General features: G+C 47.3%; 1 protein-coding gene across 1 annotated transcript; it reads left to right on the top strand.

Annotated features, from left to right (window-relative positions):
• The first annotated feature begins 1,910 nt into the window (after positions 1-1,910).
• ZC3HC1 (zinc finger C3HC-type containing 1) lies at positions 1,911-20,222 on the top strand. The gene is made up of 10 exons (XM_053407006.1): positions 1,911-2,091; positions 4,029-4,140; positions 4,867-5,017; positions 7,039-7,122; positions 7,926-8,053; positions 12,047-12,201; positions 13,986-14,229; positions 15,797-16,006; positions 16,314-16,508; positions 19,974-20,222. The coding sequence occupies exons 1-10, from the start codon at positions 1,937-1,939 to the stop codon at positions 20,040-20,042; spliced, it is 1,503 nt and encodes a 500-aa protein (XP_053262981.1). The 5' UTR covers positions 1,911-1,936; the 3' UTR covers positions 20,043-20,222.
• The last annotated feature ends 1,281 nt before the right edge of the window (positions 20,223-21,503 follow it).

A 21,503-nucleotide genomic window follows, 5' to 3' on the forward strand; every position in this document is an offset into this window, starting at 1 on the left:
GGGGCTGGGGGAGGGGCTTGTTCGTGCCTGCGCGAGGAGCGGGGGGGGGACAAGAGTTTTCCCGCTACCACAGCCAATAGGCGCCGGCCTTGCACAGCGCCGGCCAATCGGAGGCGCGGTTGTTGGGTCGGCTTGGAGGAAGAGGCGAGGCGAAAGGGGTGGGCGACGTCATCATGGAGAGGAAGGGGGAGGTGGAGACAGCCAGGCCAGAGCAATCGCTCGCAAGGTTAAGGCCTTTCCGCACAGAACGGGGAAGAGGGGGGGAGGCAGGAGCAATCGAAATAGGAAATAGCGGATCGACAGGCGGAAGAGACGGTGGTTCTTCGCCAGGAACCTTGGGAGTTGTAGTTCCGCGAGGGGGGGTCGCCCTCCCAGGAGTTCTGAGGAGGCTGTGACAGTTTTAAGGGCTGCAGAAGAGATACAAAATGAATGTTGTTGTTGTTAATATTATTATTATTATAATAATTTTTAATTCATATTCCGCCCATCTGACTGGTTTTCCCTAGCCACTCTGGGCAGCTTACAACATATAAAACACAACAAAACATCAAACATTACAAAAAACAAGATATCCTATACAAGCAACATATAAACCAAGAAATCAGTGAAAAGCGGTAACAACAGCAACAATAAACAGTTCATAGTTATACCCAAATCAGAGTAACCGCCAACCCCAACTGAACATTTAACCGACAAAAATGAAACAAGAGGAACCAAAATTAGGGAGGGAAAACACTGCTGTCCTTCTAGCGTTAGTAACTACTTGCATACTCCCTGCCTTTCCTTTGAGGAAATAAAGGCAGCAAGTCAGACACGACTAAATGACTAAACAACAACAACAGCAAAGTTTCAAACTCTAGGAACAAAGGCGAGCAACTCTCCTTACCTACTGGATTCAGGAAAGGCACACGATTCTTCATTCTGGGAGGGCTGGGCGGGGGAATGGCCTGTGGAACTCCTTGCCACAGGTTGCCACGGTACCTAGCATAAGTGAGCCTTGGGAACAGATTTGTTGTTGTTGTTTTTGAGACACTGATAAGCTTTGCCAACCTGATGCCCTCCAGATGTTCTGGGCAACAGCTGCCATCGTACTCTAACCCTGACCCCAGCGGCATTAGACCTCTGAAAACCAGTTGCTGGAAATTCATAGAATTGTAGAGTCATCTCTAAGAGTCATCTAGCGCAACGCCCTGCAGGACTCATAGCTAAAGAGTCCATGACCAGTGGCCATCCAGCTTCTGCTTAGAATATGATGGAGGGCCCAAGGAGAAGGGGACGACAGAGGACGAGATGGCTGGACGGTGTTCTCGAAGAGACCAGCATGAGTTTGACCAAACTGCGGGAGGCAGTGGAAGACAGGAGGGCCTGTTGTGCTCTGGTCCAGGGGGTCACAAAGAGGCGGACACGACTGAACAACAACTAGAACAACATATTTAAAACCAAAAAAATTTTTTTTCCTTCCAGTAGCACCTTAAAGACCAACTAAGTTAGTTCTTGGTATGAGCTTTCGTGTGCATGCACACTTCTTCCTCACGAAAGCTCATACCAAGAACTAACTTAGTTGGTCTTTAAGGTGCTACTGGAAGGAAAAATTTTTTTTTTTGTTTTGACTATGGCAGACCAACACGGCTACCTATCTGTAACTGGAACATATTTAAAGTAGATGAATAAATGAGCAAGCTAAATTCATTTGGATATGCAGAAGATAATAAAAATAAATTTAAGGAACCGCAGAAAAGAGGGGGAAGGAAGTTCGAATTTCTGAAATGTTAAAATGATTGTAAAACCAGTGAATTGTATAAACCTGAAAAGCATAAATAAAAAGAGATCAGCCTTGCGGGCAGCGATGGGCGCGGAACCGAATCTCCCCGGAACCAATGTTCCTCTGCCACCTTGGTGAGGAGGCGCGGCGGAAGGTTTATAGCGAGGGACCAAGATGGCGGCGCCCAGCGCTACGGCCGCTGCTGCCGCTGCCCCGGAGAACGAGGATGGCGATTCGGGGGGCAAGACGAAGTCTCCGGCCATCACGCCGCAGAAGATACGGGAGCTGATCGATGAGGGGATCGCTCCGGAGGAAAGCAGCCCGGAAGGGTGAGCGGGGAGGGGAGAGAAGCCGCCGACGCCGAAGCCCGACCGCCCCATCCGCACCTAGAAACGGCCTGCGAGGCATCCGAGGCGGCTTTCGTGCCGGAGGACCTCGCCTTCCCCTCGGTGCTGCTGCAGGCCAGACGGCGACGGGCAAGCGGGATCCCAGGGCTGAGGAGAAGGAAGGGGTTTGGGATTGCACAGGATGTAGAAACCTGGATTTGTTCAGTGCATTTATAAATCCTGCCCCCTTTCCTCCCTGGTGCTTTCCTTCTTCCTCCCCATTTTTATCCTTGCAACAATTCTGTGAGGCGGGGTTAAAGATGAACCGTCCTGTGGGAATAATAATATAATAATAATTTATTATTTATACCCCGCCCATCTGGCTGGGTTTCCCCAGCCACTCTGGGAGGCTTCCAACAGAATATTAAAATACAATAACCTATTAAACATTAAAAGCTTCCCTAAACAAGGCTGCCTTCAGATGTCTTCTAAAAGTCTGGTAGTTGTTGTTCTCTTTGACATCTGACGGGAGGGCGTTCCACAGGGCAGGTGCCACTACTGAGAAGGCCCTCCGCCTGGTTCCCTGTAGCTGTGCTTCTTACAGTGAGGGAACCACATCTATGATATCCATGTCAGCGACTGCCACAGTAAGTAGCTTCCTGAGCAATGCTCTTGGCAGGTGGGGAATAATTTATTATTTATACCCCGCCCATCTAGCTGGGTTTCCCCATCCACTCTGGGCGGCTTCCAGCAAGATATTAAAATACAATAATTCATCAACTATTAAAAGCTTCCCTAAACAGGGCTGCCTTCAGATGTCTTCTAAAAGTCGGGTAGTTGTTGTTCTCTTTGACATCTGGTGGGAGGGCGTTCCATAGGGCAGGCGCCACTACCAAGAAGGCCTTCTGCCGGGTTCCCTGTAACTTGGCTTCTCGTAGGGAGGGAACCACCAGAAGGCCCTCGGCGCTGGACCTCACTGGGAAGAACAGCCCCCCTTGATCAAAGGGAAAACAGGAACATCCTGGGCATTATTATGTCTCCAGCTGCCAGCCTAGGGGATGCCCCCAAAACAGGGCAGGTGTCCCCTGTTTTCTGCTCCCAGGACAGCTGTGGACTTAACATGTGGATGATAATGCTTTAGTTTGTATGGGGAACCTTTTTCAGCCTGAGGGCAGCATTCCCTTCTAGGCCAGGTGTGCTGGCATGGCTGCTTATCCCAGCAGTTGCCACCAATGCAGCAGCTGCCTGTAAAAAGCAGTGTTACAAGCTGCTACAATGCTACCTTACCTCAGTTCCCAACTGCTTCCGACTTCTGCTCATGCTAATATACACTATTGTCATAAGTGTGAGGAAATAAATGGGAATAATTTTTTACTTTTTAAAAAAGAACCCTGTGCATGACCATGTTAATCGTGTGACGTATGGTATGTTTGTATGGAAATTGAAAGCTATTCTGAGTACTGACTGTGAAGATTGAATGGTTTTAACACATTTGATCCTGTGTGCTTTGCACTGTCATTGAGGTACAGTGGTACCTTGGTTTGCATACGTCTTGGTTTGCATACGCTTTGGATTACAAACATGTCAAACCCGGAAGTGCATGTCCTGCTTTGCAAACTTTTTTTGGATTACAACCCATTTTTGGGGGATTACGAACTAATTTTTTTGGAGGCCCCATTGGCGAAAGCGTGCCTTGAGTTACAATCTGTTTTGGCTTACAAATGGACCTCCGGAACGGATTATGGTTGTAAACCAAGGTACCACTGTATATTGGTTCAGTGGGCCAAGATTGCTGGTCTTCAACTGTTCAATTGTAGGAGCTTTATTTTGGTCTGGGTGGAGACATATTTGAGCTGATGAAAGACAGGAGTGAAATCGGTTCTTGCTGCCACCATGAACAGAAAATTGTCTTACTTTATTACCTCTTCCCTACATTTCAGAAAGGATTCATCTGCTTTCTCTGAAGTAGCAAATGGATCTCCCCAGATCGACGATCTGCCTTTTGAGGCCACCAGTAAGGAAGCCTACTTCAGCAGAGTGAAAACATTTACCATATCCTTTTCCCCTTGTTTCTGAGACAAATATATCGAGCAAGAGCAATATCAGGCACTGGGAATTTCCCCATTTTGTAATTTGGAAACTGCCAAATAGTGGGGATTCATAACAAGTCAAAATTGGGCATGTTCTGTAGGTTGGGTGAGTGAAGGTCTAAGTGAGAAGACCGTTCAGCAGTAGGGTGAGAATTGGGCGCAGAAAGGGAGAGCCGGGGCTGGAAAACATACTTCTAGTGGGGAAGTGCTGGCATTTCATACTCATAGGTGGAACTAGGATTGGTCCCACCTGAAAAAAATAGTTTAAGTAGATTGGTTATTCTGACTTGCAGACAATTTTATTTATTTTATTTTATTTATCCCCGGCTAAGACCGGGCTCAGGGCAGCTAACATCAGGTATAAAGACAACTGATTAAAATACAACTTAAAAACAAGATTAAAATACTGCTTAAAATGCAGCCTCATTTCAGTGGAAGCCCAGATCAAAAACTGTTTGCGGAGAGAAAACGTCAAATCTTCACCAAGGCCAACTATCCGGACTGGTCCTACGTGGGCCAGAAAAGCCAGGGAAGTCCCCAAATAGGGGTTCCAGCACAGAAGGAAAAGGACCTGGAGGTGCTTTAGACAGCTGAGAAAGTTGGACATAGTTTTAAATGCCATGGTAGGCCCTCGGAAGATGAAATCTTTATCCTAAGCATAAGAAGTTGAGCTCCTTAACGCAAGCACTCTCTCAAGTGGGCAGGCAAACCCCACGAGTTGTCTCCTTTGATTTGTGCCAAGTATGGATGGACCAATATCGAGTGCGATATGTTGAAGTGTGCCAGCTGCCAGGCCTACCTCTGTGCCAGTCTACAGCTGGCTTTCGACTTTAGCAAGTGTAAGTGCCGCAGAGCCTCAAATCCTGTCTGTTAAAATCCAAAGGCAACCCTACATAATAATTTGCACAATTCTGTGATTTTCTTGGGCAACTGTGGAATGTGGGCAGCTGTGGGGGGAAAGGCAAATTCAGTGTTAGAGATAATTAGGAAATGAATTCCAGGGGGGCACACATTGCTTCCATGATGAGGGACTGCAATGCTTCTGAATACAAGTTGCTGGAAACTGGATGAAAAGAGTCCTACCAGCATCTCGTTGGCTGCTCTTAGAACATGATGCTGGATTACATGGGCCATCAACCTGATCCAGCGTGCTCTTCTTATGTTTAAGAACTCCCATCAGTCTTAAACAGCATGGTCAATGATCAGAGATGATTGGAGCTATTGTGCAACAACATCTGGAAGTCCAAAGGTTCCCAGTGTGATTTATAGCATTTTCTTTACCCCTGCGCCTCTCATTTTGCTCCGCCCTGTTGGAATGGCTTCAGCAAGGTGATAGTGGGGGTCCCTAGTGAGTTCATGATGTGGGCAAGATTTGAATTAGAGGACTTCCCAGCCACCACTGTGCACCAGTTCCTGTTTGTCCCTAGCGATTAATAATAATAATAAATTTTCATTCATACCCCACCCTTCCCGGTTCAGAAAACCGGGCTCAGGGCGGCTAGCAACAAATTTAAAACACTTAATTGATGCAACAAAAAAGAGCATAAAATACAGTATAAAACGTGAATAACAATAAATTCAGAATTCAAAAATCAATTTGGGGGGGGGGTACATCCATCCAATAAACATTAGATGATCCCCAGGGCTAGCTGGCTAAATTAGTCCTATTTGGGCCAGCAAGGAGACCAGGGGAGAATTATCTGTGGGATCCCAGAGCGGGTAATCTTCATAAAAAGGGGAGGGGGAGGGAAGGGGTTAGTCTGGAAGCACCTGCTCTTGTGGCAATGATGGCACTGAGTGAGTATGGACTTGGTCAGCCCCCCAGAGACAGTCCCGTGTAAGAGCAGGTTATCATTATAAAAAGCATTTGAACGAAACACGGAGTGAGCCTGACCTGATGTGAGCTGTTATCTGAAACAGTTGGGGAGGTGCCAGGCTCAGGACAGCTATTGAATGGGTATGGTTACTTTAATAATAATAATAGTAAAATTTTATTTATATCCCGCCCTCCCCAGCCGAAGCCGGGCTCAGAGCGGCTAACAACAGTAAAATGATAAAACATTCTAAAATCATTTCATTATAAAATTAATTCAAAACAGATTAATGGCAACTATTGGGCTAGAGTTCTGTGAGGATGGCCAGAGGGAGTCAGGCTGTGCCCTGGCCAAAGGCCTGGTGGAACAGCTCCGTCTTGCAGGCCCTGCGGAAAGATGTCAAATCCCGCAGGGCCCTAGTCTCTTGTGACAGAGCGTTCCACCAGATCGGGGCCACAGCCGAAAAAGCCCTGGCTCTGGTTGAGGCCAGCCTAACCTCTCCGTGGCCTGGGACCTCCAAGATGTTTTTGTTTGAAGACCGTAAGTTCCTCTGTGGGGCATACCAGGAGAGGCGGTCCCATAGGTACGAGGGTCCTAGACCGTATAGGGCTTTAAAGGTTAAAACCAGCGCCTTCATGTCGTCCCAATTCAGCCAAAGGACCTATGTCTTCGAAGGATTTAGCTTCAACCGACTCCCACGTAACCATCCAGCCACAGCTTCCAGACATCTGGTCAGTGTGTCTGGGGCCGAGTCAGGATGGCCATCCATCAACAGATAGAGTTGGGTGTCATCGGCATACTGATGGCAGCCCAGCCCAAAACTCCGGACAAGCTGGGCGAGGGGGCGCATAAAGATGTTGAAAAGCATCGGGGAGAGTATCGCACCCTGAGGCACTCCACACACCAAGGGGTGGCACGATGACAGTTCCCCCCCAAGCGTGACCCTCTGTCCCCGACTTTTGTCACTTAACCGGTTTGAAAGGATTTTTCAAGGCGGCTCCTTTCCTCGGGAGACCCAGCATTCAGGAGGTCTGTTTGCTTTCCAGACAAAGAGAGGTGCGTGGAGCTGAGGAAGGCTTTGTCAGCGGCTCACGAGAAGTTCTGCTTCTGGCCTGACAGCCCCTGCCCAGGTAAGCAGTGAGACGCTTTGCTGATGGTGGGAAAAATCTTTGTGAGATCATGCTAACAGGCAAAAATGTGTTTATTCTCCCAGGCATTTGGACCATCAGTAATGGTCTGCATTTGGGGGGATGCTTTTTGGTGTTCTCTCTTAAGCTGGTAAAGGTAAAGGGACCTCTGACCATTAGGTCCAGTCGTGGCCGTCTCTGGGGTTGCAGCGCTCATCTCGCTTTATTGGCCGAGGGAGCCGGCGTACAGCTTCTGGGTCATGTGGCCAGCATGACTGAGCCGCTTCTGGCGAACCAGAGCAGCACACGGAAACGCTCAGTCCCCGCTCCTGCCAACCTAGCAGTTCGAAAGCACGTCAAAGTGCAAGTAGATAAATAGGTACCGCTCCGGCGGGAAGGTAAACGGTGTTTATGTGCTCTGCTCTGGTTCTCCAGAAGCGGCTTAGTCATGCTGGCCACATGACCCGGAAGCTGTACGCCGGCTCCCTCGGCCATTAAAGCGAGATGAGTGCCGCAACCCCAGAGTCGGCCACGACTGGACCTAATGGTCAGGGGTCCCTTTACCTTTACCTTTTATGTGTGGCATGACTAAAAGCCTGAAAGGGAGCCAAGGGGAAATGGCCAAAGATTTCCCCATGGCTTTTGAGCATGCTGGAAGAAGTCATGAGAGGAGAAGGGTGGCGTCTGATCTGAAACTTGATTAAATGAGTAGCCACTGGCAAGCATTTTTGTTGACTGCTCTGCCTTCCCCACTGTTTGTTGGCCAACTGTTCTTAAGACTGCTATTTCTTCTGCCTTTTGATTAGATCGCTTTTCTGTCTTGCTGGTCGACGAGCCCCTTGCCCTTTTCAGCGACTTCCTGGAGCGCTTTCAGAGCCTCTGCCAGTTAGAACTTCAGCTGCCCACTCTGAAATCAGAAGATCTCAAAAGCATGGTAAGAGTTCTCAAGCGGCCTGCGACCCTGCCAGGGGTAGTGAGCCAAGCGGAGGGGAATCATAGAATCATAGAGTTGGAAGAGACCACAAGGGCCATCGAGTCCAACCCCCTGCCAAGCAGGAAACACCATCAGAGCACTCCTGACATATGGTTGTCAAGCCTCTGCTTAAAGACCTCCAAAGAAGGAGACTCCACCACACTCCTTGGCAGCAAATTCCACTGTCAAACAGCTCTTACTGTCAGGAAGTTCTTCCTAATGTTTAGGTGGAATCTTCTTTCTTGTAGTTTGGAACCATTGCTCCGTGTCCGCTTCTCTGGAGCAGCAGAAAACAACCTTTCTCCCTCCTCTATGTGACATCCTTTTATATATTTGAACATGGCTATCATATCACCCCTTAACCTCCTCTTCTCCAGGCTAAACATGCCCAGCTCCCTTAGCCGTTCCTCATAAGGCATCGTTTCCAGGCCTTTGACCATTTTGGACACGTTCCAGTTTGTCAGTGTCCTTCTTGAACTGTGGCGCCCAGAACTGGACACAGTACTCCAGGTGAGGTCTGACCAGAGCAGAATACAGTGGCACTATTACTTCCCTTGATCTAGATGCTATACTCCTATTGATGCAGCCCAGAATTGCATTGGCTTTTTTAGCTGCCGCGTCACACTGTTGGCTCATGTCTAGTTTGTGGTCAACCAAGACTCCTAGATCCTTTTCACATGTACTGCTCTCAGGCCAGGTGTCACCCATCTTGTATTTGTGCCTCTCATTTTTTTTGCCCAAGTGCAATACTTTACATTTCTCCCTGTTAAAATTCATCTTGTTTGTTTTGGCCCAGTTCTCTAATCTGTCAAGGTCGTTTTGAAGTGTGATTCTGTCCTCTGGGGTGTTAGCCACCCCTCCCAGTTTGGTGTCATCTGCAAATTTGATCAGGATGCCCTTGAGTCCATCATCCAAGTCGTTGATAAAGATGTTGAATAAGACCGGGCCCAAGACAGAACCCTGTGGCACCCCACTAGTCACTCTTCTCCAGGATGAAGAGGAACCATTGATGAGCACCCTTTGGGTTCGGTCAGTCAGCCAGTTACAAATCCACTGAATGGTAGCATAGTCAAGATCACATTTTACCAGCTTCTTTACAAGCATATCATGGGGCACCTTGTCAAATGCCTTGCTGAAATCAAGGTAGGCTACATCCACTGCGTTCCCTTCATCTACCATGGGGTAAAGGCTACATCCACTGCGTTCCTTCATCTACCATGGGGTAAAGGACTCAAGCATCAATCTGAATTTTTAAATGAGGGACACTTGACCCGTAACTCCAGCTGAAGGTGATCTAACAAAATTCAAGCTTGTAACCCTCAGACAGGGTTTTAAAAAGGAGCCAAGGCGTAGCCATGCCTTGAATGCCTGAGCTCAGTCCAGGAAGCATGAGTAGCAATATTAAAATCTCACTGAGCATCTGAAGGTGCCTTTCCCTTTCCACTGAGTAACTAAATAAGCCATGGTGTTTGGATTAGAGGCAAGGCAGAAAGAGGACCTGTGGTTTGGCTTGAATCCCAGCACCTCTTCTTTCTACATGTAAAAAACTTGCCTTCTGTGGAAGCGCAATGTGCCCTGATCAAAGGGGATATAGGGAATAATAATAATAAATAATAATTTATTATTTATACCCCACCTATCTGGCTGAGTTTCCCCAGCCACTCTGGGCGGCTCCCAATCAAGTGTTAAAAACAGTACAGCGTTAAATATTAAAAACTTCCCTGAACAGGGCTGCCTTCAGATGTCTTTTAAAGATAGGATAGCTGCTTATTTCCTTCACGTCTGAAGGGAGGGTGATCCACAGGGCAGGCGCCACTACCGAGAAGGCCCTCTGTCTGGTTCCCTGTAACCTTACTTTTCGCAATGAGGGAACCGCCAGAAGGCCCTCAGCGCTGGACCTCAGGGTGCCACTGAAATTTGAGGCACCAAGGTCAGCCACTGCCCTGCTGGCACACGCTCATTGGTGATGCTGTTTGGGGCTGCTGGGAGTTGGTGGTCCGCAACATCTGGAAGGCAGCAGGTTGGGGAATAACAACAACAACAATTTATTCCCCAGCCACTCTGGGTTGCTTCCAACAGAATATTAAAATAATATTAAAATACAAAAACCTATTAAACGTTAAAAGCTTCCCTGAACAGGGCTGCCTTCAGATGTCTTCTAAAAGTCTGGTAGTTGTTTTTCTATTTGACATCTGGTGGGAGGGCGTTCCACAGGGCGGGTGCCACCACCAAGAAGGCCCTCTGCCTGGTTCCCTGTAACCTCACTTCTCGCAATGAGAGAACCTCCAGAAGGCCCTCGGCGCTGGACCTCATTGTCCGGGCAGAACGATGGGGGTGGAGACGCTCCTTCAGGTCTACTGGGCCGAGGCTGTTTAGGGCTTTAAAGGTCAACACCAACACTTTGAACTGTGCTCGGAAATGTACTGGGAGCCAAAGGCAAATGGGGTTTCCTGTGATTCATTGCCAAGTCAGCTGGGGCCAAGCAGGGCTCTGGGAGCGAGTCCTGATGGAGGGAACCCAAGTTCTCGATCCCTCGTCCCTCCCAAAGAGGTGGAGCGTGAGCTCAGAGGTCCCCACATTGATTTGTTGTTGTTGTTTTCTGGATCCTATTGTAATTGTTTGCAATGAAACCATCATGGCTTATATTTCCCTTCGCCTACTTGAAAGCAGAGAAGCGGAACTGGAGGGCTGCAACTTCCCCATCCCTAGGCTGAAGGAGTTATATCCAACATAGTGCCAAGGAACACATTCCATTTGTGCAAGGATTTCCACCTATGCAATGAAACTTGCACACCTACTAAATCTGGGGGGTTGTCTAACCCTCTGAAGCAGATTTGGGAAGAGTGCAAGTTGCAGGCAAGTTCCATGTCCGAATGGAAAACATTGCACTTGGGTGTTTGTCGGGTGCCACCCAAGGTCTCAAAATCTCATGGAACATTGAAATAATAATAATAATAATAATAATAATAATAATAATAATAGTAATAATAGTAATAAATTTATTATTTGTACCCCACCCATCTGGCTGGGTTTCCCCAGCCACTCTGGGCAGCTTCCACAGAGACCAAAAATACACTAAAATGTCACACATTAAAAACTTCCCTGAACAGGGCTGCCTTAAGATGTCTTCTGAATGTCAGGTAGTTGTTTATCGCTTTGACATCTGGTGGGAGGGCGTTCCTCAGGGCGGGCGCCACTACCGAGAAGGCCCTCTGCCTGGTTCCCTGTAGCTTTGCTTCTCGCAGGGAGGGAACCGCCAGAAGACCCTCGGCGCTGGACCTCAGCGTCTCGGCTGAACGATGGGGATGGAGACGCTCCTTCAGGTATACTGGGCTGAGGCCATTTAGGGCTTTCAAAGTCAGCACCAACACTTTGAATTGTGCTCTGAAACATACTGAGAGCCAATGTAGGTATTTTAGGACCGGTGTTATATGGTCTCGGCGGCCGCTCCCAGTCACCAGTCTAGCTGCCGCTTTCTGGATTAGTTGCAGTTTCCGGGTCACCTTCAAAGGTAGCCCCACATAGAGCGCATTGCAGGAGTCCAAGCGGGAGATAACTAGAGCATGCACCTCTCTGGTGAGACAGTCCGCGGGCAGGAAGGGTCTCAGCCTGCGTACCAGATGGAGCTGGTGAAAGCTGCCTTCTACCAGGTCAGACTCTTTGCTCTCCCAGCCTTGGATTTTCCACCTGGAGGGAGAGAGGCTGCCATTGGGGACTAAGGGAGAGTGACGTCTGTCTGACCCAACTTCTTTTCCATGAATGCCTGTTGGCATTTTCTCTTTCTTCCTTTCTGGAGCTCCTACATGAAACTGGAGAGATCTCTGCTCCCCAGTTCACTTTGGGAAGAATGGGAGCTTTTCAGGTACAGAATCCCAAGTTTTCTAGGTAACCAAACGGAGAAGGCAGGCATCTGCCTGTAGGGAGTGTGTTGATGTGGTTCGTTTGGCTTCCCAGGGTTTGACAGAAGAGAAGATCAGCCACGTCTTGCAGCTGATCGAGGAGGAAGCCGACTGCAAAACAGACAGTGAGAAGACGCCAGTCAAACGTGCCTCAGACCTTCAGATCCATGTCCCGGCCTGCATCTTGGCCCTCTGTGGATGGACTAGTAGGTATGTAGGCAACCGGAATCATGGAATTGTAGAATTGGAAGGGGACCGAGAGAGTCAACTAACCCGACCGCCTGCGGTGCAGGAAGCACAGCTAAAGAAATGCCTAAAATCTGTTTAAAAACCTCCAATGAAGTGACATTCCACTGTCAAAACAGCTCTTACCACCAGAAGGTTCTCCCTGGCGTTTAGTCGGAATCTACTGTCTTGTAATTTGAATCCGTCAGAAAACAAGCTTGCTCCATCTTTCACGTGACAGCCCTTTACATATATGAAGATGGCTACCATACCATCTCGGAGTCTTCTTTTCTGCAGGCTAAACATACCCAATCGAAAAATGTCTTTCTTTTGTTTTTAATTTGTCATTATTAATTTAAAATATCATCTTACATATATATTACAAATAGTTACAGCAAAATTAAACACAAAAATATAATAGAAGATAAAGAAAATGAAAATAAAAAGCAAAAAAGAGTTAACAATAAGAAATGAATATTGGAAATAACATCCTGTCTTTTCTAATACAGTGGTACCTCAGGTTAAGTACGTAATTCGTTCCGGAGGTCCGTTCTTAACCTGAAACTGTTCTTAACCTGAAGCACCACTTTAGCTAATGGGGCCTCCTGCTGCCGCCGGAGCACGATTTCTGTTCTCATCCTGAAGCAAAGTTCTTAACCTGAAGCACTATTTCTGGGTTAGCGGAGTCTGTAACCTGAAGCGTATGTAACCCGAGGTACCACTGTGAGGTCTTCTGAAAGAAACTTCCAATCGTTCTCGTTGTACTTTTTCTATTGTCTTAATTTTATCGCGCAGTTTGTTTTATAACTTTTTCTATATATTCATCTAGTATATTTATTCCATTTGTTTATTATATACAAGTATCATTCAGTTCTGCTGGGATAACATCATTATTATAATAATATAATCTTATATATTCTTTGAATAGTCTCCATTCTCTGAAATTTTTTTGAAAGATGTCAGGCACATTCAGACATTTCCACGTTCCAGTCCCGTCTCCCCTGCTCCTTCTGTACTGGGCAAGTCGTCCCACAGCTGCCCATCACCATCTGTAGCAGGGATGGAGAACCTGTGGCTCTCCAGATGTTGCTGTGCTTCCAAACATCTGGAGGGCACTAGCTTGGGAAAGGTGAGCCTAGAGGGACTTGGAAACCCCAGGGCTTTGCAGGTAGGGCTAGGCTGATGTATTGGTTTTTGTTGTTGTTGTTGTTTAGTCGTTTAGTCGTGTCCGACTCTTCGTGACCCCATGGACCAGAGCACGCCAGGCACTCCTGTCTTCCACTGCCTCCTGCAGTTTGGTCAAACTCATGCTGGTAGCTTGGAGAACACTGTCCCACCATCTCGTCCTCTGTCCTCCCCTTCTCCTTGTGCCCTCCATCTTTCCCAACATCAGGGTCTTTTCCAGGGAGTCTTCTCTTCTCATGAGGTGACCAAAGTCTTGGAGCCTCAGCTTCAGGATCTGTCCTTTCAGTGAGCACTCAGGGCTGATTTCCTTCAGAATGGATCGGTTTGATCTTCTTGCAGTCCATGGGACTCTCAAGAGTCTCCTCCAGCACCAGAATTCAAAAGCATCCATTCTTTGGCGATCAGCCTTCTTTATGGTCCAGCTCTCACTTCCATACATCACTACTGGGAAAACCAGAGCTTTTACTATACGGACCTTTGTTGGCAAAGTGATGTCTCTACTTTTTAAGATGTATTGGTATGAATCACATTTCCTTTATCCCCTGATTTTAATTTTTTGTATTGATTTTTGCGTCTTCCCTCAGCCCTTCCTCTGGATCCGTCCATCTCCCCTTGATCACCTGCTGTCACTGCATGAGGAAGGTGGGTCTATGGGGTTTCCACCAGATTGAGTCGGCCATCCCTGAGATGGAGCCTCCCTCCAACCTCACCAGCACTCCTCTCCCATTTTCGGATGGGCGCACGGACAGAGTCTCTGCGGTGCCCACATCCCCACGCCGGATGATGACCCGTAGCCGGGACACGAGCTTCCCTCTGGGCTCTGAGCAGGTCAGTCTTGTGGGGGGCCAAGTTACAGGTCTAAGCCGGAAGGGGCTTCCTTTCACATTGGGGCCGGGGCTCCTCTTTCAAATCCCTGCCCTGCTTGCATTTGTACCACCCGCAAAAATCTTTATTTGCAATCTTGGGCTCTGTTTAGATTTTCTGGATCTCCTTCTGAGACTTTTAGAGCGTAATAAGATGCCATAGGACACGGGTGGCGCTGTGGGTTAAAGCCTCAGCGCCTAGGACTTGCCGATCGAAAGGTCGGCGGTTCAAATCCCCGCGGCGGGGTGCGCTCCCGTCGTTCGGTCCCAGCGCCTGCCAACCTAGCAGTTCGAAAGCACCTTTGGGTGCAAGTAGATAAATAGGGACCGCTTACCAGCGGGAAGGTAAACGGCGTTCCGTGTGCTGCGCTGGCTTGCCAGATGCAGCTTGTCACGCTGGCCATGTGACCCGGAAGTGTCTGCGGACAGCGCTGGCTCCTGGCCTATAGAGTGAGATGAGCGCACAACCCTAGAGTCTGGCAAGACTGGCCCGTACGGGCAGGGGTACCTTTACCTTTAAGATGCCATAAGAAAGCTGCAGAGATAGCGCAGGATAGTGCGCACCCCAGAAATGATCTCTTTGAGCTTCTGCCTTCTGGAAGAAGGTACAGGGTTATCAAGACTAGGACTAGCCACCTGAGAAAGTTTTATTCAAATGCAATTTTGGTTTTAAACGCAGTGTTAGGTTGTTTCGTTGTTCTGTATGGGACAATGACAATAAAGAATATTGTATCGTATCAATTATCGTATCGTAAGGGTGTGTTTACCTTATCATAGAGTTGGAAGGGACTACAGTGGTACCTTGGTTTGCAACCATAATCGGTTCCAGAGGTCTGTTTGTAAACCAAAACAGATTGTAACCCAAGGCGCGCGTTCGCCAGTGGGGGTCTCCAAAAAAATTTGTTCATAATCAAAAAAAAATGGGTTGTAATCCAAAAAAAGTTTGCAAACTGGGACGCGCACTTCTGGGTTTGACGTGTTTGTAATCCAAAACGAATGCAAACCAAGACGTACGCAAACCAAGGTACCGCTGTACAAGGGTTGTCCAGTTGAACCCGCTGCCACGCAGGAAGCACAGCTGAAAAATTCTGGCCTCTGTTTAAATACCTCCAATGGCCTCTGTTTATATATCTCCAATGAAGCAGAGCCCGCTACCTTTAACAAAAGAATGCTGCATGCTAAAGTAACTCATAAAGGAAATCTGTGATCTGTATAAATTAGGCAAGGTGGGCATATTCTGCCAGTATGGGCTTATTTTTACTGCTCTCATCTTTTCATTTCCCTTACTGTGTCTTTTTTAACTTGGTCTTCGTCTGTTGTCTCTGTCTTCATTGTCTCTGTCTTCATCTCTGTCTTCATTGTCTCTGTCTTCATCTATTTCTGTCACTCACTGCTTCTGTGTAGGAATGGGATGGAGGGAGCATAGTTCCTGCCCCTCTGGGACCCCTCCTGAGTCCCACTCCTTGCTTTAACGCAGGGGGACGGCACACCCAGCTAATCTCTCCTCCCCTTGCCTTCCTTCCTTTGCGCAGCACGAGAAGAGCCCGTCCCCCGTGATCAGCCGCATGCGCAGCTGGGACAGCTCCAGCGAACGAGCCGAGGCGGAAGCAGCGAGCCCCACCACCCGCAGCCGTCCCGTCACCCGCAGCATGGGGCAAAGCGATGGCAGCCTGGGGGCAGAGGTCTCCTGCAGCCCTCACCGGAGGACCAAGCGGGCGCGACTGTGCTCCACCAGCAGCTCGGTGAGTGATTGGTAGGGGGAATGGAGAAGGAGGAGGAAGAAGAAGCCAACCTTTCAAGAGACAGAAGATTTCAGGAAGGAGAAACAAAAACTAGAACAGGGGTCAGCAAACTTTTTCAGCAGGGGGCCGGTCCACTGTCCCTCAGACCTTGTGGGGGGCCGGACTACAGTGTTGACGGAAGTCAAAAATATTGTATAAGATGTGAAGATATGTTGTATGACTGTTGGAACTGATATGTTAAAAAATTAATAAAAATGCATATATATATAAAAAAATAATAAATTCCCAACTCCTCTGTCTCTCTCAGGATTCATCTATCCGGAGCTTCTTTGACCCCATTTCCCAGCACCGCGACTGGTGCCCGTGGGTCAATGTGATGAAGGATCCTGTGAGCTCTGGAGGGACCCAACAGGAGGAGAAGGAAAACCTCGGCTGGCAGGTCACCCTGAAGGCCCTCCTGGCTTCTAGGCAGTCCGACCGGCCTGTGGATGTGGAGTCAGAGGTGAGAACCTGCCTCCCAGTGCCCGTGGCGTGCTAGGCCCTGTACAGAACAAGGAAAGCCCTTTTTCGCACAGCGTGTGGTTAGCCTGTGGAACTCCCTAACACAGGAGGCAGGGATGGGCACAAGCCTAGATGGCATGCGCAGAAGCGGCAAATTGCGAACCGCGGACGCGCAGATGCGGGTGGCGTTCTGCTCATGTTACGAACGGGGCTCCGGAACGGATCCCGGTCGCAACCAGAGGTACTACTGTATATGATCAGCATTTTTCCGTCATTACTAGGAATCAAAAAATGTAAAAAAAGAAGAAAAAGGAATACCGTTCTCTGAAAACACCTTGTTACATACAGAGGTTCCTCATGTGCTTGGGTAGTGCACACTGTAAATTAATTTTATTAGTAAATTAATTGCGGCATTTACCATATTTTTTGCTCTATAAGACTCACTGTTTCCCTCCTAAAAAGTAAGGGGAAATGTGTGTGCGTCTTATGGGGCGAATGCAGGCTGCGCAGCTATACCAGAAGCCAGAACAGCAAGAGGGATCGCTGCTTTCGCTGCGCAGCGATCCCTCTTGCTGTTCTGGCTTCTGAGATTCAGAATATTTTTTTCCTTGTTTTCCTCCTCCAAAAACTAGGTGCGTCTTGTGGTCTGGTGCGTCTTATAGAGCGAAAAATACGGTGCATCCCGCCTTTTCCTCCAAGGAGCTCAAGGTGGTGTGAATGGTTTTCCCCCTCCTCATTTAACTCATGGAACTTTGAAGTGTCAGGCATAGCTCTAATGGCTTTAGCCCAAACGTAGCAGAGTTTTCCTGCACAGCGAAGAAGCTAGTTGAGGTGGAAATGACTAGTCAGCTAGACTCAGAATAACTATTTACAGGATTTATTAAAAGGAAAAATAAAACCAGCAGAGTTTCTGCATACAAAGCAAAACAAATCCTTTCTCTCTCTCTCTCTCTCTCTCTTAACCATACACAGCACTCCTACTACACCCTAACACACCTACACCAAACTGTGCTAGCATTCCTAGATAACAGAGTTGAGTGCTGGTCGTTAACCAATCAGAGTAAGTAGTTTCTAGGTCAAGCTGACCTTGGCTTTCTGCCAAGAGTAAATTGACACTGCCTTGAGTTAATTGTGTGAAGCCAGAATCTGTAAGTTTCCCATGAGAACCAATTAACAGAAACTGAACATTAACCCCCACAACAACCCTGTGAGGTAGGTTAGGCTGAGAGGCTGGGACTGGCCCAAGGCCACCGAGGGAGCTTCATGCCCATGCCTTTGATTTCTGAGGCCCATCGTCCCAAATTAAATTTATGCACTGCGCCTCATAACCTTTTCTACCCCTGTAGAGCCCCATCAACCTCAGGAGGGGCCAGTATCTACCTCTTTGAGAAACCCAGGGGACTGGTTCCATTGTGGAACTGCTCTCACCATTGAGTTTCTCTCGGTGTTCACCCAGAATCTGTCCTCCTGGAACTTCAGGAGCCCGTGAGAACTGGTCCTTTGCTCTGTGGGGCGGCAGAGAACAAAGTCTTTCCCCTGTTCTTTCTGCAGGGATTTGAAGAAGGTTTCATGTGTCCATCCATCCCCAACACACCTCAGTCTTTTAAAAAATAATAATTTTTTATTAGATTTTCCACTGTGATAACACAAACCACAGAGCAAGATAATCCACAAAAACAGAAAAGGAAAAAGAAAAAAGAGGGGGGGAGGGGAGGAACAATAGACAATAATAACAAACTTAATTCTTCACAAATCCTACCTTTTAAACATCTTGGTTGACTTCCTCAAATCCCTCCCTTCTGAGTTTCCTTGTAATTAAAAGTAACAGCTTTCCAATATCATTATTAAACTAAAACAATTTCCAATTATAGTCCATCTTATTCACTTTTCTTAACATTCTGAATCCCATTTATTTAATTTTAATTTAATCCTAGGCCTATTTGTTTCTTTCAAGTAATTTCTAATTTTTTATATTACAAAATTTATTCAAATAGTCCTTGAATTTCCTCCAGTCCTCTTGAAACTCCTCTTCTTTCTGGTCGCAGATTCTTCCAGTCAGGTCAGCTAGCTCCGAAAAGTCCATCATCTTCATCTGCCAATCTTCCACTGTTGGTAGTTCTTGTGTTTTCCAGTTTTTAGCAAGTAATATGCGAGCGGCTGTTGAGGCATAAAAAAATAATTTAACATCTTTCTTGGGCAACACACCTCAGTCTTCTGGCAAAATGTAGTCCGTACCTACATCCTTCTCCCCTTTGAGTTGTTCCCCACACCCTGCCAATCTTTATCATCATCTTCTGAACATGCGAAGTTGTCTACAAGAGCCTCCGCCAACCTGGTTTTCGGTCTACAACTCCCAGCTGTCCTGGTTGGGACTGGCGGGAGCTGTAGTTTGTGCTTGCGAGATGGAACGATTCCCCCCAAACGCCCCCTGCTCACCATTTTGGGGTTTCTCCTGACACACACCCCCAAGATCTAATTTGGGAGGTAAGGAAAAGCCTCATTGCTCCAGGGCTTTTGCTGACAGGGTTTGTTCAGGCAAATCCCACCTGTGGAAACTACAGTGATACCTCGGGTTAAGTACTTAATTCGTTCCGGAGGTCCGTTCTTAACCTGAAACTGTTCTTTTTATCTTTATTTATACAACAAGAAAAAAAACACACAAAAAAACACAAATACCAAATTACATACAAATTACAAAAATAACCATAGACACATAGTTTTCTTGGCAAACAATAAAACATCTATTGGTCTTAACACTAAAGACCCAACTTCCCATCTATTCCATATTTCAAATTCATATTACTTATTGCCAATACACATTTTTTCCATAATTAAACGTATTCTCAATAAATCTAATTTCTTCTATCTACCTAGCAATGCTGCAACAGAATTTAAACTACTATATTTATTTTTCAGATATTCTTTGAAAACCTCCCATTTAGAAACAAATTTCTGTTTTGATTTATTCTTTATTTTTTCTGATAAACCATCTAATTCGGCATATTCTGTCAGCTTTTGGATCCAATCTTGTATAGAGGGGATTTCATTACTCTTCCATTTTGCTGCGATCAAAACTCTTGCTGCTGCCGTCGCATATAAAAAGATACCCTTCCTCTTTTGTGGAATATCCAAATCTGTTAAACCTGAAACTGTTCTTAACCTGAAGCACTACTTTAGCTAATGGGGCCTCCTGCTGCTGCCGCGCCACCGGAGCACAATTTCTCTTCTCATCCTGAAGCAAAGTTCTTAACCCAAGGTACTATTTCTGGGTTAGAGGAGTCTGTAACCTGAAGCGTATGTAACCTGAAGTGTATGTAACTCGAGGTACCACTGTACTAGTAATGCAGCCTGAAATTGCATTGTCCATTTTTGCTGCAGCGTCACACTGCTGACTCCAGAGATAATACTACATGTTTTTGCCTGCGTTCGTGTGAATGCTTAAGTTTGTCTCTCTTTCCTGCTACAGAACCTCTCTGTGAAATCCCGCAGGGTCTTCCGGATTTTCCGGCAATGGGACGCTCCCTGTTCCTCCTGAGGACTTCCGGCCTTTGACAGCATTGTGGAAAGGAACCTGCTAAGCATAATGGATGGAATTCTCTCTCTGTCTCTTTGTTATTAATGGAAAAAGACTTATTATTTGCACTGGTGGCAAGGCTGTCCCGGGAAAACTTGCCTTCGCTCCAAACTTGTATCCCGGAGTAATCCTCAAGGGCAGCAAGGGAAGAAGACGCGTCAATTGCAGCCACGGGGAGCCATCTTTTTCTATGCCTTCTTAGGGTTTACATGATGGTTTCCTGAATCCTTTGCACTGGTTCCCAACTGCCTAGGGTGATTCTCCATCTTAGGTGGAGCTGAATTTCCCTGATGTGCCCCTGGCTTGAATTGAACTGAGAGAGGATGGGTGAGATGGCCCACTTTGCATGTGGCAGATTTGGGGACATCTCAGCTACAGAATTAAATTGGTTTTGCTGTTGAGGCTCACTGCCCTCCAGCTGCAAGGGATCCTGGGAACTGTAGTTCTGTAAGGGGCCTAGGGCTATCTGACAAACCATTCTCAGCCCCTGCACAAAAACTACAACTTCCTGCCATCTTTTTTTTTGGGGGGGGAGCCATGCTATTTAAATGACTTTAAAAACAATTTAAGTTTGCAGCGTCGATGTGGCTCTCGTGTTGAGTTTTGTACCCAGGCTGAGGTCTGGAGAACGTGACATTAATAAAACATTTTGCTGTCTTTTTTTTTTATTATCATAACTTCGCTCAGATTTCCATTTGCCTGTGAGACTGCCAGGAGCCATAGGCATTCTCTACCAAATAGCTTTTTGTTCCTTATCAGCCTAAATTGTACAATCTGGACGGCCAAAGAATTGACTTTGAGTGGGATGAATTTATGAAGATCATGTGTTCCTGTCTTGTAAGGGTGAGGAACTCGGCTTGCCTCCATGAGCCAGATTTTTATCTCCCTCAAGCAGCTGACGAAGAGGGCTTTGGTTCTACCGCCAAAGCCTGTTTTCTCTTGTCAACAGAGTCACCAAGCTCCCGATCGCCTACACCTGATATCCCCAAAGCCCTGAGCAACTTGGATCCAGTAGGTCATTAGGTCCAGTCGTGACCGACTCTGGGGTTGCGGCGCTCATCCCGCTTTATTGGCCGAGGGAGCCGGCGTACAGCTTCTGGGTCATGTGGCCAGCATGGCTAAGCCGCATGACCCAGCGCACGGAAACGCCGTTTACCTTCCCGCCGGAGTGGTACCTATTTCTCTACTTGCACTTTGATGTACTTTCGAACTAGGTTGGCAGGAGCAGGGACCAAACAATGGGAGCTCACCCCATCGCGGGGATTCGAACCGCCGACCTTCTGATCGGCAAGCCCTAGGCTCTGTGGTTTAACCCACAGCGCCACCCGCGTCCCTATCCAGGATTCCTGAGGCCTTATATCCCAGCCCGATCACTGTGATCATTCAGAGGAGTGTTCTTAGCTGCTCACCTGTGTTACAGGG

The sequence above is a fragment of the Podarcis raffonei genome, chromosome 10 (genome assembly GCF_027172205.1).
Source record: "Podarcis raffonei isolate rPodRaf1 chromosome 10, rPodRaf1.pri, whole genome shotgun sequence".
In the NCBI taxonomy this organism is placed as follows: domain Eukaryota; kingdom Metazoa; phylum Chordata; class Lepidosauria; order Squamata; family Lacertidae; genus Podarcis; species Podarcis raffonei.